The following is a 20,480-nucleotide window of genomic DNA, read 5'->3' as shown; positions in this document are numbered from 1 at the left end:
ATCTATACTTAGAAATGATGTCCTTGCACTATTTATCTAGGAGAGTGCTATCAGAGAGAGGAGATTCTCTCAGTCACACTCTCCTCAATGTCTCCAACAGAGTGCAGAGCAGCTGGAACAGGCTGAGCACACTGGCTTAGCAGAGCAGAGTTTGCTCCATGCTAAGTTTATAATTAGTTTGTGAAATAAACAATGACTTCTTTTTTACATTGGATGAAATTATATTACATATGAGAGCTCCCCCCGCAACCAAAAAAGGAGGCATTGGTCATCTCTTGACTGTGACCATATACATTAAAAAATAAATACTGTAAAAGATTATATGTTTTCATAACGTTAAACAAGAACAGGCATTTCTGGCTTAATGACTTAATGGTTCAGAATGACAGAGTAGGGACGATGTGTTATTAAGACAATCAACGTTGAGAGGGCATCATAGAGGTGCATTTCAAATAATGTTTTCCTAGTGACTTGACTTATTATGTTGCTTATACATCTATCTAGTATCTAAATACAAAGTTACAAATACATTCATTTATAAATATAAGCCATCTTCATGTAGAAATGCCTTGCAGTAAGAACATTTTTTGAAAATCTAAAAATGTAATCAGCTGACATATCGGTTAACAGAAATTTTCCTCCCTTATATCATTATCGGCCCCAAAAAATCCACATTGTTCAGGCCCTAATACAAATCTTATAAAGATAAAGCATGAGGGACAAAAGAGCAAACTATGTACATACCCAGTAAAAACAGAACAGACAAGATGACAAGCAACAGAACAAAAGCATCCACATACTTAAACTTCAAAACCTGGGAATCACCCGAACTCGACTTTCTGAAACCCAGCGCTTTATAAATCTAATATCCCCTAGTGACCATATAAAATAAAGAATAAATAGGAAGCTTTTAAAATGAAAATAAAATAGGCATGTCAGTTATAATATCAGATACTGCAGCTTGTTCTATTACAAAGTATTGATATGGGAGGTCAGAAGGAGCCCCAAGCAGGTATATTTTTGCCTCTCTTTTAGACACTGGATCAGTTCTACACGGCCATCTGTCTCTTGACTCTTCTTGGGTGTGCTGAATCGTTGTTGCACTTCGTTGCATTTAAGACGCGGGTTAACTAAACAGGTACTCCACACCCGTGTTTCTAAAATCCAGTTTCACCTGTTTGAAGGAGAGCCTCCAGTCCATCAGTGCATTTACATGCACAGCTTAGTCAGATTACAGCCATAATTCGATTATGCTGCTCAATCAGACAGCTGCAATTGTCCGAGTATACATGCCAGTGAGAAAATGGAATTACTAGCTGAAGCATGTCATAGCCCAGTACGCTAGGCAGCGCTGTACCCATTTCAACTAGCGGAGTAAGTTGTTGACAGTTATAGTTATTTAATTTAATAATCACCACCAATCGTTTGATATATTAATACGAGATAAGAGCTGAATTTGTATTTGTCATCACTCTAGTCTAAATGCAACAGTTTCAGAGTGACATAGTGATGCTAAGAACAGCTGCATTCATAGCCACTATCTACCTAAGACAGTCTTGGTATGTTTAACTGTTTGTTACTTCATTCTTCAAAAAACAATTCATTATTTTTCATGCTTGCTCACCTATCTACAGATCGCCCGGGGCCCACCCCGAGTTCAGGCCTGGCACTTGACAAGAGGTAGGAGAGCCTGTCCATGATGGATGAGGCCACGGACAAGGCAGCTACATTCTGGTTGATCTTCTTCAGCTCACTGACGATAGTGCTAGCCACCAGTTTCAGCACGTGGTGGGGGAGATGGAAGGTCACTGTTGCCCACTGGAAAAAGGAAGAAGAGATAAAAGGACACAGAGAAAAAGAGAGATATTAAAAGAAATATGAAATATATGAAAGGAAAAGTAGATCAGAAAGAGACAATGTGTTACTTTGTGTTTTCTAAAGCAGACACTGGAAGTTAATTTCAGTATGTAATGTCAGTCAGTGTCATTACACAGTATTGTAAGATGGAACCATGTTCAGATCTCTCTTTGGTGCAATAATTGTGACATGGGAACTGTGGCTGTAAAATATATGTCTATAAGATTAAATGATTCAACTAGCCTTTCAATTTTCAAATTTTTTGAGCCAGCAGATTTGGCAACATTTTCAGAGGACCCATGAAACATTCATTATTGAAACTCGTGTGTTTTTTATGATAAAGTAGAATGTGTTCCACTCCATCAAGGAAAATTGGGAGCTATAGAAATCAGTGAACTCAAGGTTAACGTAACATTGGCAGAATGGTTTCTTTTCCTGCCTGCCTGCCGTCAGTACCCTGTACATACAAAAATTAGAATATTGTGTAAAAGTTCATTTATTTCAACTAAAAGGTGAAACTAATAAATATAGACTAATTACATGCAAAGCAAGATATTTCAAGCCTTTATTTGTTATAATTTTGATGATTATGGCTTACAGCTCATGAAAACCCCAAATTCAAAATCTCATCATCTCCTTGGTCTTCTCTCCATTTAGCAGTAGGCTGTTATCCTTGCACCACGTTGTCAGGTCTGACACCTCCTGTAGGTAGGCCCGTTCGTCATTGTTACCACCACAACCATGTCGTCCGCGAACTTCACTATAGTGTTGGAATTGTGCCTGGCGGCGCAGTCGTGGGTGTACAGAGAGTACAGCAAAGGACTCAGCACACAGCCCTGGGGGACACCAGTGCTGAGGATGAGGGTGTGTGATGTGTGCCCTCCCACTCTGACAACCTGAGGCCTGGCAGTCAGGAAGTCCAGGATCCAGGCACACATTGATTGATTCAGGCCCAGGTCATGCAGCTTAGTAGCCAGCCTGCTGGGGACTACAGTGTTGAAAGCTGAGGTGTAGTCTATGAACAGCAGTCCCCTCCTATGGTGTCAAGGTGGGAGAGGGTGGAGTGCAAGACCTGGGATATGGCGTCCTCTTTGGATCTGTTGGAGCAGTAGGCGAACTGCAGTGGGTCTAAGGTGCTTTGAAGAGAGGAGCAGATGTGGTCTTTCACCAACCTCTCAAAGCATTTCATAACCACCGTGGTCAGTGCTACGGGACGGTAGTCGTTCATACCAGCTGGGGAGGCATTCTTGGGCACAGGGATGATGGTGGACACCTTGAAGCATGTGGGGACTGTGGATTGTGCAAGAGAGAGATTGAATATTATGGTGAACACTGGCGCTAGAAGGTCAGCGCAGGTCCTGATGACTCATCCTGAGATCCTATCCTGGCCTGACGCCTTTCTGGCGTTCACCCTTTTCATCTCCCTTCTTATGTCGTGCTCAGAAAAAACGGGGGTTGATAGCTGCCTCACTGGAAGAGCTCCTATCTGCATTAGTCAGCCCAGAGTTAGCATGGCCAGCGTTAGCATTGCTAGCTTTGAAATGTGCATAGAAGGAGTTCAGTTCGTTTGCTAGCGTCTCGTCCGCACTCACCAGACAGGGGCAAGCCCCTTTGTTTTCCATGATCTCATGTAACCCTGCCATATGCTTCATGTGTCCTTTTTCTGGAATTGTGCTTCCATCTTGTCCCTGTAGCGCCGCTTAGCATCCACTATATCCCGCCTCAGTTTGTAACATGCAGACTTTGCTTGAGCTAATTTCCGTTACCTCCTCGCTGGACGAGACAGAGACTGTTTTGTTTTACGTTCGGTTTTGTTCGGACGTTCATTATTGTTTTAGATCCCTAGAGGAGCACTGCACAACCCAGTCATTCCCTCACTGCCTGCAGAAGGGAGAAGTAATCTTCAGAGGAGACGAAACCGTCCCTGCCATTGAGTCGACATAATGCTGTGAACAGCCTGCCGACAGGTTTTAGGATGCTAAAGCTGATCCTGCTCTCGCGCTCCCGGACGAGTTGGAGCTTCAAGTCAGACGGGCACCCACGCTACCGCAACAAGCGGCAACCAAGTAAGATGCCTTTGTTTGGGCAGAAACAGATAGTATACTGTATAGCATGGTTTTCTTTGTTGTTTGGACCGCCGAGTCTGATTTATGGTTACCAGTACTGTGTGCTAACTGCGTTTGCTATGCTCACTAGGAGCTCATTCAGGCTAATCCAGCCTGTACAATCTTGTCGCCGTGTGTGACCACAACATGTCGTATTCCAGCTCGATCAGCAGACGATAAACGAACCTCGATTTGCTTGTCGGCCACTGTCCGAGGGAGTGGCGACCGCTGTGAACCACGTGGTCGTTGTTTGTTTCTTTGTTGTCTGCTAAGCCCCACTTAGCTTCTTTCCTTTTTGACTAACGTACACACACACACGCACACACACATACATACATGTGACCTTTTGGGCGATCTGTTGTAAACTTATAGTTAATAACCCCGCTATAGCATAAGACGCGTGTCCAGCATGTCCCCCTTTATTGACTTAGTAACCACCGCCTTTGTTCAAACCTTGCGCGCACGTGTTGTGATTACCTTTGGTCGATACAGTCACCATGACCATTTTTGAATTCCAGGTATATGAATCAGTGAATCTGAATTCATCACCTCAGAATCCGCGTTCTCACTTGACACAAAGTCACGTCCGGTGTTTCCTGTAGTCTCTCCGACGAGACTTCCCAAGCCACATTCGGCCAACTTTGTAGTTTTTATCGGGGACTTCCTGACACACACACACACACACACACACACACACGCCTCCAACCAGTTACATGTTCAGTTTGCTTATGTTTTGATGTTACTAGTTGTTGAAGGAAGCTGTTGTTTGTTTAAGTAGGTGGTTTGTTTTGTGGAGGAAAGCTTTAAAGTCCATGTAAAGCAGAAATTAATGTGTTATGAGTTTGTCACACCACACAAACACGTGTCATTGACCACTGAGCCGAATTTGAAAGATTAAAAAAAATCTCCAAGTACATAAAATTAGGTCTCAAAATCACTGAAAACAAGCACTTCTCTCTGCTGTGAAACGCTGGGGGCGTGTCAGTTAGAGGCGCTGGAACCACGCCCACACACAGGAGAGGAGCCTCCTCCGTGTACTTACTTTCTATACTTCTTTCATACAGTTACTTTTCTGATAGTTACTTTATTACCACAAGCTCCCCAATGACTCCATCTGCCCAATTTTTATCAGTTGTGAGGGATAATACCAGCTGTAGAGCAGCTTTAATTATGAATTATGAATTATGATGCAAGCCGGGGACGGAGAGGGTCGGTTCGGCCCCACTGACCAGCGTCAACGGACTCTTCAGAAATCCAGACTTTACCTGGTGATAGTTGCTGTAACTATCGGGGGTAGAGTGGACACTGCAGAGACGGGTATTGGTGGTGATTCTGAATGCTCCACAGCAGCTCCTCTTGACAAAATTGATCCACCATTTCCTTATGTTGTAGTCCGTACAAAACTTAAATGAGCTAACGGAGCCATTACCCTGCACATCCAGGAAAGATGCACGAGCGACGTGGAGGAGACATGACTGGTTAGCTAGATGCAAGCTATCATAAGAGACACTATCCGAGACTCCAGTGCGAGCAGGGTGGGGTTTATGATAATCACACCCGTGTTACGTAACGCGGCTATGATTTCTGACTCGCCCATTAAATCCAGAACACAGAAATTTTGAAACACAGTTTGTGAGCCTAGCTCCACAATTAAATTGTAAATGGTTGAAAGCCTTTTTACATGTTTTGAAGAAATACATACACACGATCTATTTCATTTTATTTTGAAGAAAATGGCTAAATTTGCTTCACACAGACTTTAATAAACACTGTTGATTTTAACTGAGCAGCATCTGTGATTACTGTGCACAATCCCATATTGTTATAACTGCTGGTTGAGATGGTCAGTGCTCGGATTCACGCCTTCCCTCTTATCTGATTACTGATATTTTCATAATATTGACAATTTGATTAATTTTCAGACTTTGAGACTGAAGGCCCCCACACACCGCCCAGACGTTTGGCTGCCTTTTCCGACCACTCTGTTGCCTCTTGTCTGACCCATTCCACAGAAAAGTTGCATTGAAACACACCGCTTTGACGTACTGCCTACTGCACAGTAGCGTGTACATTCTGCGCTTGCGCGAGATACAATAAGCGGGTGGCGCTTGTGTTGGGAGTTGTAAAAGAGAGGCATTACCAAACGAACACAGATTAATTCGTCCTGAACGGACATAAGAACTAGTTTCGTGCCAGTACTGCAAAACATGAAAACGGGGAATGACGGAACGGGGTGCATAGAAAAACACAGCTCACACAGTATTCCACCCCTCCCACACATCACGCTGATTCGCCCGCACACCGCCACAACGGCCATTCAGTTGGCACACAACCAATCAGAGAATCCAATGGCTCACACGCCCGACGGCCCACCTCCTCAGACTTCGCATGCTGAATCTGAGCAGACAACGTCCGCGCAGCTCCGAAAGTTTCCGACGCACCTGAACAAACATATTTGTTCTGGACCTCGTCCGAGTCTCCCCAAGCACTTCATATGTCCAACGGTTGGGCCGGTGTGTTCCTGCCTTAAAGGTAAATCATTTGATTATTGATCCCTGATTTCAGGGTGGTGACCTGTGTTCATTAATGACTCAGTTACCTAGGTTCATTAATCAACTATAATAATTTTAAATCAACAATAACATATCAATTAATAATCAATAATCAAAATCAATTCCCAACATGTCCTACCAACTCCTTGTCACATTTCTGCCCCAAAAAACAGTGTGTGTCACTAGCAAAAAACTTTATCTCACCAAGTGTTTTTGATGAAAATAAAATCTCTGCAACGGTCAGCCCTCCGGACCTAAACTGCAGAGAAATTTCCCCCGGAAAAAAAACCCCGACCTCGCGAGTGACAGAGTCAAACAGCGACCTGTTTACTGATGGCAATTATGTGATTATGTCATTTAGAGTGAAAAAAACTTAACTTTGATGGGTCAGGATTTCAATCACAACACATTTAAAACAGTATCCACATGAATGCAACTTATCCGTGGGTTTAGACTGACAGGAGGACACCTGGGAAACACCTTGAAAACACAGACGTCATCATCATGACATGTACCGTCAAGTATCTTTAGGAGCCGCAGCTCCGGCTTTCTGTGTCAATTACACAGCGCTTCGTCTTTACTCCAGCGGCGCTTCGCTCTGTGTCAACGACGGAGAATTGGCAAACCACCACTGTGGTGTTAGTGTGGTATTACTTATAGCTCGCAGGGCTGGATCTGGACTGGAAGTTGTGTCACAATTCTGCCTATGGCATGGATGCCATCAGCCTGTGGCACTGCTGAGGTGTTGTGGAAGACCAGGATGTTTCAATAGCGGCCTTCAGCTCTTTTGCATTGTTCAGTCTCATGTCTCTCATCTTTTTCTTGTCAATGCCCCATAGATTCTCTAGGGGTTCAGGTCAGGCGAGTTTATTGGCCAATCAAGCACAGTAACACCATGGTCATTGAACCAGGTTTTGGTACTTCTGGGTGCCAAGTCCGGCTGAAGTCAACATCTCCATAAAGCGTGTCTGCTGAAGGAAGCATGAAGTGCTCTAAAATGTCCTGGCAGATGCTGCATTGACTCTGGACTTAATAAAGCACAGTGGACCAACACCAGCAGATGACATGGCTCCCCAAATCAACACAGACTGGAACCCTCACACTGGACTTCAAGCATCTTGGATTGTGTGCCTCTCCATTCTTCCTCCAGACTCTGGGACCTTGGTTTCCAAATGAGATGCAAAATTTGCTCTCATCATAAAAGAGAACTTTGGACCACTGAGCAATAGACCAGTTCTTTGTTCTTTAGTCCAGGTAAGACACTTCTGATGTTGTTTGTTGTTCAGGAGCAGGAGCAGGAGTTTGTTGTTTGAAGCCCATGTCCAGGATCCGCGTGTGTGTGGTGGCTTTTGATGCAGTAACTCCAGCCTCAGTCCACTCCTTGTGAAGCTCCCCCACACTTTTGAATGGCCTTTTCCTGACAATTGTCTCCAGGCTGTGGTCATACCTGCTGCTTTTGCCTTTGCCTTTTGAGGCTTTCCCTTGTGGAGGGTGTCAATGATGGTTTTCTGCACAACTGTCAAGTCAGCAGTCTTCCCCCTGATTGTGAATTCCACTGAACCAGACTGAGAGACCATTTAAAGGCTCAGGAACCCTTTGCAGGTGTTTTGGATTAATTAGCTGATTAGAGTTTGACACTTCGAGCCTACAGTATTGAATCTTTTCACAGTGTTCTAATTTTCTGAGAGTTTCCATAAACTGCGAGCTATAATCATCAAAATTATAACAAATTAAGGCTTGAAATATCTCACTTTGCATGTAATAGTCTACATAATATATTAGTTTCACCTTTTAAGTTGAATTACTGAAATAAATTAACTTTCGCATGATATTCTAATTTTTCAAGTTTCACCTGTATCATGGATAAATTGATGGTGTTGAGTTACATATCCGAGACAAGATAAACAGAAAGGGGGTCAGATGAGAGAAGTCTGGCTGTGCCAGACTAGATATGACTTGAATGTCACACTTGTCAGCCTCCAATGAAATCAGCTGTTCCAACATTTAATTTTAAGACGTGACCACAAAGATTTAACATCAGCCCATATTTTCTAACTCTATCCCCAGAGTATTGCGTGGAAGGTATTTCATCAAGTGGAGAATTACTGTATGGAAAAAAAAGTACACCTGATGCAATGTCTTCATTGAAAAACGTAACATTAATCAAAGTCTGTCTGTCGTTGTTGAAGTATGGCTTCTGTATATCTATCGCTAATGTACAGCAGTTACCTGTCCATGTCAATTTGTTTACTTTAGATGAAGAGGGAGATTAAGAGGATTTAGATATTTCAGCAGCAGTCGCCCTCAAATGATGATGACTGATTAAGCAAGTAATCCTTGCATTGCATGACACAGTCTGCACTTGATATGCTGTAACATAATATATAAGCTGTGGATGACCCAAAAACACAATGCCATGCCAGTCATGGCCTTACATTTCACTACTACACAGCTAATTATAGGAAACGACAAACTTCCAGTGATGCAGGAGGTAAAAAAACAAATACAATTTTTGAAAGGTTTGCAGACTAACCTTGGCCACTTTGTGATTGGCTGCCGTCTCATGCGAGGTATTCTTCAGGCCTTCTTTGAGCTGAGTGAGAAAGAGCTCGTAGCCCTCTGTGTTGGATACGTCTATCTTCTCCTGACAGGCTGACAGCATCTGCTGGGCCTGAAAAGAAATACAATTTAGTTATGAGTTGATGTTATGTATTTGCATGAATCAGCACTGGTACTGCCTTCATAACAGAACTGCTCCATAGGTGGACACCGGATGAGATGACTTAAATCATACATCACAGTCTGTAGATGCAATGGTAAACAATTTAGATGAACATACACTAAATTAAGTGTTTAACTTAAGTCAAAACACAACTTAATGTAGCAAAGCAGTTTTGCGATGAAAACAATTGTTTGGGTAAGACAAATCTGAACAACAAGCATCTTACCCATATGTCATTTGACAATAGATATGTCAATTACATTGGTCAATGGTTGACATTATCTAAAATACACCTTGGCAACGTTATTTGTAGTTTCTTGTTACACATCAAAATGTATCATATGGATGATGATGGCCAAACACACACACACACACACACACACACACAAAAGGACAAGTGCCTATTGCCCAACTCTCACACAGATCGTTGGTATTGAATCAGTAAGAGTCTGGCAAAATGGGTTCCTGTTGACATTCATTTGTAGAGGGAATTACCACAGGAGCACTTTTGAACGCTTTGCCAGGTGTTTATATGCCCGACTGTCTGTGGACAGATGTTTGTAAGCCCAACAGTATCACAACAGTGCAAGATGCAGTCACAAAACGTAACAGGTGTGTAGCTGAGGTCAAAATGAAGGCCAAGTTCGTAGATGGGTGAGAGTTCTGATGTAGTAAGGACTCCTGAGTGCTCATCAGTCAGAACATGAACATCGGGGGCCACAGCTGCTGTGGCAGTGCTAGTGTTGTAGTACTCAAGATCAGTCTTGGTCTCAGGACCGGTCTTTAGACCATTTTTTGAGGTTCTTGGTCTTGTCTTGGAATGGAGAGCATTTTTACTCAGTTTTATCTCTGACTCGGACTGGGTGGACTCGGGTTTTTTGAACGACACCAGTCAAGACCACCGTTGATAGTCTTTTTGTCTGTGCATTACTGATAAGAGTGAAAAGGGACCCTCTCAAAAACAGCTCATAACTTCAAATCATTGGTAGTGTAAAGATTTCCCCTACCTGCCCAGTGTTGTGTGAGAGTGACTGACACGCCCCCCTGCACACAGAGTATGGAGACATCAGGAGGAAAGCAGGAGGTAAGCAGTAGGTGATTTGAGGGGGGATGCCGCCCCCCTTGTAAGCAAAATTACCAAAACGCACCCCCCTTGTTAACCTGACATCAGTCTCCATCTGCTAGCTACAGATCGTGTGTTGCAAATCACAGGCGGTCGCGATCAGCTCTGGTGCACTGTGGGGTCAAGCTGGGCACGGCTGCTTTGCGATCCAGCTGCCTGGTCTATTTTTCACGAAAGCCGCGACAAGCTGCACAGAGCAGATCGCGCCAACAGCAAGTCAGAGACACAGGAACAGCATAGAGCATTTGGCCAATTTTCAAAATAAACACCCTGTGCAGACTCCCAATTGTATAAAAATTAAATATGACCAGATCAACAAAGTCAGGCAGGCAAAAGGCTCCACCTCTGAAATGTACTGGAGTGACTTTCTCCATTCTGTATCTGTAGTTTTTAAATATAAGGTCTTCAAATTGGACAATATATAGGCTGATATCTGTGATAGGCTAATAGTGGCTGATAAAATCAGCCTACCAATAAATTGGTCGGGCTCTACTATGATGCACAATGTTCATTGCGTGTCTTTCAAGGAATTTAGATGGTAATTTTAATGGGGTCATGTAATTTAAAATGACCCTGCTTGTGGTGTATTGTGAGAAACATGAGAAAACCCTGCCTGAATAAACTTAGTCCACTGCTACTAATTGTAGTAGGTAGAAAAGGAAAATAACTGGATAAAATAAAATTGTAGAATTAGAAATGTCACAGTTATAGTTAAGGTGTCCTGCAACAATGTCCTTTGGGAGGTGTACATAGGTGTATCGGGGCAGGGTGGTGCTCCCATTGGGTCATCCCCCTGTTAAAAATTAACAAATCACCTACTGCTGGTAAGGAAAGATGTTTGCCAACTCAGCTATAATGAAATGTGGTTTTATACACCACAAGGAGTTTTTTGTAAAAGTAAACGAAAACACTCTGCAGTGTGCAAATTCTACAATGCTCTGCTCACCTAAAAAGCTGGGATGACGTCAAACTTTTACCGTCACCTCGAAAGGAAGCATAAAGACAGGTAAGCTAACAGTTACCATACAAAGTTTAACATTAACGTTATATCAGAATTGCAACTCCCCCATCCAGAGACAATAAGCGAAAATAAGCTCAACTCTTTCGATGGTCGTTTTAGGCATTTATTTGCTAATTTTCAAAGCACCAACTATATTAGCCTACAGCCAAGTTAATTTGCTAACGTTAGCTCACATGGCGTTGTTGTCACAAGCAAGATAACAGAACAACATTGATAAAATGGGCCATATTTTTTCCCAAAATGTGTGATACACACACGAGGCTCTGTCAAGTCAAACTGGAGTTTCGTGTGCTAGTATAGAAAGAACAGGCATTGAGGAATAATGTATGGGTAAAATATAAATCAGGCAAAATCAGTGGTTTATAACATCTCTCTATAAAAGCAAGGACTCCCTGTCTGTCTGTCTGTCTGTCTGTCTGTCTGCCTCAAATATCTCTGCAGATCAGGATCAGACTGACCTGAGAGTTTCAATATGACTGCTGCTTGGTTTAAAGGTGTGCAACGTCGCATTTGTTTGGACTACAATGATACTGTTAATAAATTATTTCATAAATGTTTTATCAATTCCACTAGCATTGTCAACCATAGCCATCATAGTCACGTGCACACCAGAGCCAATCACTGCACACCATAGCCAAGTGCGCACCAGAGCCAATCACTGCAGAGCTCATCCCACCCCTACAACACACCTTAAGAAACAAATGGATTTATACCTGCAGCAGCGTGAGCTGGACCGGGATTTTGCCGGCAGTTCAGTCCCATTCTGTGCATTTAAACTGACTGTTGTGGATATAATGAGACTAAACGAGTCCGGACCGAGTCTGTTCCAGTCTGAGGAGATCCGGATACGTGAGGACAACAAACTGGAATCGGAATCTGTGGATGTTCGTGTGTAGCTAGCTGCTAGCCCACCCCCACACCCAACCTCCTGAGCTGACGGACACGCCAGCATGTCCAAACCCGGACTTATAGTCAGACCACATGGTCCTAACAACAATCATGGTGTGGTTTTGGACATATACTCTGTGCCAATGCTTTGTTCAAGACTTTGACATGTGTGCGCACAGACATGATGGGCACATGTAGGCACACTGCCTCAGCTTTGTGATAATAGCTGGCTGTGATGGTCAGTCTTGGATTAATTTCCTTCACTGTTCCTTTTAAATATTCAAAAATATTCATATTTAAAGTGAACCCCGTCTTTTGAGGTCCCTTCGTCTGATTCCTGGTTGGTGTTTTGTATCATTATTATTTTGTATTATCAATTTATATAAATCATTTTTATTTTCGACTTTAATAATTCATTATTACATTTGCACCCAACAGTAACCCCTATTTGAGGTATATCTTGTTTTGCAGTACACACATATCAGTTGACAGTACCCATCTCTAACAGTAAAATAAGCAGTCCTCTCTAACCTCTGTGACTGGCAGCTCCAGTTGAACCATGTCCTCAGGCTTGGCTACTGGAGGTTGGAGAGCTGTGTCCAGGAGCAGAATGCCGTTCAGGTCCTTCCTGCATCCTACTGCATAGTCGTTCACAAAAAGCACCTTGTCCACTGCAGGAAAGTACTGACACCTCACACGACCACCAGGTTTAGCTGTGGCAGGAAAAGAGGACAGCACTTTCATTATGTTTGAAGAAGAAATGTTTGAATTACTTCTGAAAGAAAGGTCCAAATGTTAATACCTGAAAAACATGATGTGTTAGTTACATTCATCTTCAGTGGAGCACAATTTAGAGGCAACAATTAAGGATATACAATCACTTGGGGAAGTTGTATCAGCCATACATATCAGTGTTGGTGAAATTCTAGCCAACAAATGGAGCAGATACCCAGTGCATTTACATGCACATCTCAGTCGGATTAAAGCCATAGTTCGACTATGCCACTCAATCAGACAACTGCAATTATCTGAATATACATGCTGGTGAGAAAATCAGATTATTGGGCCGGAGCATGTCATACATCGGTACGCTAGGTGGAGCTGTACCCATTTCAACTAGCGGCAACAGAAACACCTCCAGCTGACCTCTTTTGCCTCAGCATTCAAGAAAGATGCCGTACGAAGAGCGAGACAAAGCTACATCTTTGTACACTTCATATATGGTGTACATGATAATTACACAACCTAGATGCACGCTGTCCGTCTACTTCCGGCTCATGGCCCTGGGGAAAAATCTCACGCCTGCACGGAATGCAAAATCCGATCGGATCTGCTGGAACGTATACATGCAGGAGTAATGCAACTATCAATCGAATAATGGGTGCTTTAATTCGACTATGAGAAATCCGATCTGGTCTGATATTAGTCAGACTAAGGTGTATACATGCATCTTAAAGATCTGATCATAGTCGGACTAACCCTGTAATTTGGTTTTCTTAAGTGTCATGTAAACGCACTGACCATAATTCAGACAGAAGAAGGAGGATGAGGAGGAGAACTAGCGCAGCATGCCATTTTCCCTCTCATGATGTCAATATGCCACACAAGGGTAGAGTTGTGCAGTGTCGACCAGATAGCCAAACATGTTGTCACCACTGTTAACTTCCAACAACTTTAAGTCTTGCACAATCTCTCTGGTTTTAAAGGAAGATAAAACCTTGTGATAACTGTGCATCTTATACCCCTTTTCTATGGAGTAAGATAGATATCAGAAAGACATGTGCATGATTCTAACAATTCGTATTCGTAATGTTAAACGTTTGTATGTCAATAAAATTGTTGTACACAAAATTGTACTGTCATATACGCAAGTCTGATAAATTGTTTGGGTCAGGATTGTTTTTATGCATGACTCTAAAAGTTGTTTGTGCAAAGTCTTGTGAGTACAACTCTAATTTCTATGACTACAAATTCTTCACTGTGAACACAAATTCAATTTTGTGGGTATGAGTAGAAAAGTGTTGAAATGATGTTTTTTATTTTACATCAAAGTTGGGCGAAATATTCTTATTCTTTTCTCTGTTATGGATTTTGACACAGGATTACTCAAAAAGTACACAATAAAAGTACTTCATATTATGCATGCAAGTAGTCTAGGACGTGCTAAGTTCAGTTGTGTATGAATCATGGACTACTTGTGGAAAATAAGCTTTTAATTTCATGTTAAAGCTGGGCAAAATATCCCTATTCTTTTCTCTGTTTAGGATTTTGACACAGGATTACTCGAAAAGTACAGAGTAAAAGTACTTCATATTATTCATGCACATAGTCTAGGAAGTACTTAGTTCAGCCATATATGAATCTTGGACTACTTAAGGAAAATAAGTTTTTTATTCCACATCAAAGTTGGGTGAAACATCCTTAATCTTGTCCTCTGTTAAGGATTTTGACAGAAGATTACTCAAAAAGTACACAGTAAAAGTACTTCATATCATGCATGCAAGTAGTCTAGGAAGTTCTTAGTCTAGCAGTATATGAATGTTTAACTACTTATGGAAATTAAACTACTTTTATTTCTTCCTCACGTCGTCCTTTACTTTGAAATCTGGACGCATACCGTGATACCTTCAGTTTATTATGGGATTAATTACTGTAAAAGTATCGTAATTTTCATGGGTCTGACTAAGACTGCAGTCTGCCCCACAGTCACTACCTCATTATGATTACCGTAAATGTTAGTAGTAAGTAGTAGTTAGTAGTAAACTGGATAAAGTGTAAATACAGCTGGGTCTACCAGGTCACCAGCTAATCAATGAGTAAGCCACAAGCTGGGGATCAAGACTACAGATGATTGAGGGGGTCCTGGAGCAGGAAAGGTCACTTTCTAAAGTCTTGTCTTTTGACAAGAAAACCAGACCACTTGTCCCCACCTGGCAGGACACAGAGGTCCTGGAGGCAATCAAGAAAAGTGAATCTAATATGCTATAATGCTTTGGAGGAAACCCCAATTACATCACAGAAAAATTATTGATATATATATTGAGTATTGCCATTCTGCTAAAAAATAGAGGTATGAGTTTTAGTCCATATCGCCATAACATAAAACCTGAGAACATGCATAATTCTGGCACACAAAGTGATGACACATTATCAACATCTGGTGGTGGCGCATAATAAGTAAGGAATTTGGGATGGGGTCTATTCAAGGACATTTTATTACTGTACACACATTAGAGGTGAGGCCTCGTTTATTCCTATGAAAGCTGCTCAGTGGTGACTTCCCGGCTAGGAAAATACCTGGGAAGCTGACACAGCTAGTGTCTTCCAGTTTAGTGACCAGCTAACTTGAAGGGGATAAAATAGTTTAACATGCTGTGGGATTTTCCTCCCAGTGAAGCAAATGATTACAGGATTGACTTCAAAACTCTGGAGACTAGAGACTGTAATTACCTGCACTGTGTGGCAGCAGAGCACAGGTTAAGAAACTAACCTGATGCGTTTTTTATGTAACCGCCACTGCTGTCCTGCTTTTTGCCCTGAAGATGTTTGTCATAAGTGTTGTTGTTGTTGTTGCCGTCCTGCTTGTTGTTTTTATGAGACCCAAGACAAATTTCCACATTGTGGACAATAAATGAAACTAACTAACTAAATTTAATTGGCCATAAGAAGTCTTTCGTCTAAGGCAATTACAAAGTAATGAACACCGTCTCTGCCAGCAATATTCCTTGAAGCATCTGCATAAACTCAGGCGAGAAGCAAGCAATCAAAAGTTCACATCCATGTGCAGACCAAGAGAAAAGTTCAAAATTAATTCTAAGTTACAGCAGGTCAATCGAGATTGATTTTTTTGTAAGTGGTTTGTTTGTATGTATTGTTTAAATTCAATTGTCTAATTCTAAAACTGCTTCCATATTGGTGCCTGTTTAAGCAGACAAGTGTTTTTAACTAGACCTCGGGACTAGTTGTCCACTGATTTTTTCAGGACTGATATTGGTACATATTATTATTTTTAGACCATTAACCAATATTTGCAGCCAATTTGCATTTACAATGAATATGAATTTGAGATAACACAAAGTCCAACACAAAGCTTAGCTGAAATGTTTTTAAACATGTGTTTAATCAAAATAGACCTCTCATTGTTTTATGAAAAATAAAAGTGCATTCAAGAATGACATCTTATACTAGTGGATTATAATGATACATTATGTGTTCATCACTTTAATGTTAAAACTCATATTTCATATTCATATATCACATATATAACACTTCATATACTCAAGCTCGTATTTATTTCTTTTATAATGGTGGATATCTTTATAACAAGTCATCAATTTATTTGCTGTATCAAATACATTTTGTGAGGTAAAAAGTACATTATTTGCCTCCATAATGTCATAAATAGAAGTATTTAGCCTATCTCTAAACTGAAGACAGGTTGTATGGTACTCAAGCGAATATAACTAGTTTTTCAATAAATGGAATTATCGGAGACCTCACATGCAATTCTGTTATGTCTACTTCATGTGACTTGTAACCAGTCAGAACAGTGTTGTGAGACCACAGAGTGGTGAATGCAAGACCATATGACAGAGTAGCACACTATTTAACAAATACATAGATGGGGCCATAGAGCAGGTGTAATCTAGACTAACACCGCAAGTCAGGTAACTTCCTGTTAAGCGCCCAGCTAACTTTAATGGGGATGAAATCAGTTAATTGTGCGGCATTGGTATTATACATTGCCAGCTTTAGTTAAGATTTGTCAGATGATAATAGCTAATCAAATCATAACTGCAGCCAATTAGTTAATGTCAACAAACATCATTAGCTAACTTTACTATAATCTAGGGATGTCTCGAGGCGATCTGCAGGATCGGGATCAGGCCAATATGGGCATTGTTTCACTGATTTTGAACGTGGTACAAAATTTGTGTCAGAAGGCAGACATGTGCATAACATCTGCAATACGGCCGCTACGTAGGGGGGCAACAAAAGAGCTGCATTTAATATGGCACATAAAAAAAAACACTCAAAGGAATACAACAAGTTCACTCAAGCAATACAGGCAAAGGCACCAAAGCAACAAACACTCCTGGATACTTACTTAAAGGTATAAGAAAAATATCCTCAAGACAGCAACATGGCCAAAAATATTACAGAGAAGGTAATTGAATTCATCGCTCTGGACAACCAGCTCATCCCCGTGGTTGAGGATCAGGGTTTTCTTCGTCACCTGGAGTTTCTAAATCCCCAGTACGCCCAACCGTCTCGGCATTACATTTAATTTCTTCCACTTTCGAGTTACAACGCGCCAGTACATGCACAAGTTTTGTGGGTCTCATACAGCAGAGCTTGTAAAACAGGCAACTGAGGATATGCTGAACTCGTGGGAAATAGACAAGCAAGGCGTCCATGTCATTTTATGTGACAACGTAAGGAAAACTAAATAAACAGTGAATGATATGGAGGTTACTTAAAATAAATCTACACAACTTACATGAGTGTCACTCAAGCTCGCTCAGGCTAGTCACATAACACATACTGGTCTCTTTACAGCATGTTGCCCACCGTTCAAGTATTAATGGGAACGCCTGAGCTAATAAATTGGATCGGATAATACAGTTTACCCTCTCAGATATTCTAGCTAGTGATTTTGGCAAATATCGCACCTATACCAATACTGAATATCGGAATCAGTGCATCTTTAGTGAATACTTTTTATAGGCACTGGCTTGGTGAGAGGGTACAGTCCTCTTGGAATGGGCTGTATTGTACTTCAGCAGGTGAAGTTTTTTTAACGTGGCTGGGTGTGGTCTGGATGTGATGGGGGGCTGTTTGGACAAGGGATTGTATGGACTTCAGTCTTGCTTTTGGACTGAACAGTGTTTCTGTTCCTGACCTTTACCTCCTCTCTCAGTGTAGCCAACTCAGTTCAAAAGTCGCCTCTGTCCTTCCTGAGGCATTCCAGCTGACTCTCTCTCAACTGATTTCAAATTGTCCTACTCTCTCAAATGTTGTGAGGACATCACTGACACTAGAATAATTAGGGTGCTGTTGGTCCAGCTGTTCTCCAAGCTGAACCATGTCTACCTCCCTCTAGGAGTAGTGTTGTAACATAATGTTCAGGGCCTCTGAGGGCTCGGGTAGGGGAAGGTCAGCTACATAAGAGCAGTCATAAGGCTCATCATCATAAAGCTGGTCTAAAGTAATTCTGCAAGAGGAAAAGCGGCCTAGTTAGTTGCACAAAAAAGAAGTGGAAAAAAGAGGAAGCCAGTGTGTGCATTAAGCTAGGCAATTAAAGCAATACAATGCAATGTAGGCAACCTCTCAAAGCAATTCTGTAGAAAGATAGTTGATGGGTCTCATTCTCAGACCATAAAATACTGTGCTTGTCCCAGTGCCCCCCCACCCACAAGTACCGGACCCCCAGCAAATTTCCATACATCCTGACATATTCAAATATGAGTCTGAAGATTCATACATATATAATTAAAATATCTAGGTAAATAAAAGAAAAAGACAACATAAATAAATAATAACAATTCAAGGAAAAACACACAAACCAACCAACGTAAAAAAAAAAATAAAAAAAAAAAACAAGGCACGCACACACAACTGGGTTACTTAGATATGTTAGTAGCTGCCATGCCTTCTACAAAGGAAATAAATGGCTGCCAAATGACATAAAATTTTCTAGTGGACCCTTTTACAGGGTATCTAATTTTTTCTAAATGAATATGACTCATGACCTCCCTAATCCATTGGCTATATGTTGGGGGGAGAACATCTTTCCATTCAAACAGGATAAGCCTCCTAGCCAACAAAGAGCAGAAGGCCATCATGCTTAGGTGGCACTCAGAACAAGTGGCATCCACCGGAGCCACACCAAACAGTGAGGAGATCAGAGGAGATGGGTGTACTGTTTTTCCACATATTCCAGAGAATGCATCAAAGATGGACTGCCAAAAAGTGTGTAGCTTAGGGCACAACCAAAACATGTGCAGCAGTGTGGCAGGAGCCTGCCTGCACCAATCACACGTAGGGTCAATACCCATATTAATCTTAGACAATCTATCCTTGGTCAAATGAAGATGGTGCACTATTTTAAACTGAACCACAATGTGTCTGAGGCATATAGAGGAGAAGAGTAGATTCGCTGTATAATTTTTTGCCATATTTCTTCTGGAATCGTTGCCTATTACTTGTTTTATGTTAACTTTACATTTTAAAATTGTTTAATCTTGTTAAGATGCAGGCATTGATCCCAGCCAGGTCGAGGATAACAGAGAAGACCGCCACTGGCCATCTTCTGTACTGCCTTTGACGGAGTACGCCCTCGCATCTGGTCCGGGACATCCACGCCATACTCGGTGTTGTTGTAAATCACAGACTCTGGCTTTGCCTTCGCCCCACTAAAGGTGCCCACACCTGTGTGCACGGTGCTCAGGATGCAGACATTCTTCGTCGGCTTTCCCTGGTACAGTCAGAGTCGCATCACTTCAGCACCGAACAGCTCCGCTTGCTGTTTCACGGAGAGGGATCTCCCGTTTTTGTTTGCCCTTGGTGCCAACCAGGCTATATAACACAACTATATAATAATTAACTTACAAGTACATTTGCAAAGAAGCACAAACAATGTAACAATGAAACTCTGCGAAATGATGTGCGGTCAATATGACTGCTTATGGCCGAAATAGGTAAAACATATCATACTGTCTTTGATTTTTGTGTAATTTATATAAAACTATTCTAAATTAAAATACAAAGTTATAACACATATTTGAAAACGGTCAAAATGACCGTCTTGGCCGTTCTGCTGGCAAGCCCTCACTTGAACTCTTCACTGCTACTAATTATTACTCCGCATTGCGGTCAGCTGAGCTGGCTACTCTTTTGTCGGAGTTTACAAGAACAGAAGTAAAGTAAAATGTGGCGTTACGTCGCAACGGTTGAACATAAGAAATAATTAAATACAGTAAATTCTATTGTTGCAAGTAGATATTGCTATATATTACTACCTTCTAATCACCTAATGATGCAATTTCCACTTCCTTTGTGTGGGTCCAGTGCAGTTGAACATATGAAATAAGTTGCAGGGAAATACTGATATAGATTTCTAACCGTCTAACCTTTTGAACCACTTTGTCTATTCATTTCCTGTTATTTCACAGCTTAGTAGATGACCCTTGGATAGTTTCACCCCTACAAT

General features: G+C 41.6%; 1 protein-coding gene across 5 annotated transcripts in view; it reads right to left on the bottom strand.

Annotated features, from left to right (window-relative positions):
- The window catches only part of birc6 (baculoviral IAP repeat containing 6), a 135,439-nt gene that overhangs the window by 108,641 nt on the left and 6,318 nt on the right, over positions 1 to 20,480 (bottom strand). For all 5 annotated transcript variants that reach the window (XM_037122680.1, XM_037122682.1, XM_037122681.1 and 2 more), the window contains exons 2-4: positions 12,800 to 12,981; positions 9,048 to 9,185; positions 1,625 to 1,818 (exon numbers count right to left, since the gene is read on the bottom strand). In XM_037122680.1, the coding sequence (XP_036978575.1) occupies positions 1,625 to 1,818; positions 9,048 to 9,185; positions 12,800 to 12,981 (514 nt within the window). The remainder of the gene's footprint in view (positions 1 to 1,624; positions 1,819 to 9,047; positions 9,186 to 12,799; positions 12,982 to 20,480) is intronic.

Source organism: Acanthopagrus latus, chromosome 15 (genome assembly GCF_904848185.1).
Source record: "Acanthopagrus latus isolate v.2019 chromosome 15, fAcaLat1.1, whole genome shotgun sequence".
Classification (NCBI taxonomy): domain Eukaryota; kingdom Metazoa; phylum Chordata; class Actinopteri; order Spariformes; family Sparidae; genus Acanthopagrus; species Acanthopagrus latus.
Note: the sequence above shows the minus strand (reverse complement) of the source record. Positions and strands in the feature narration are given on the sequence as shown.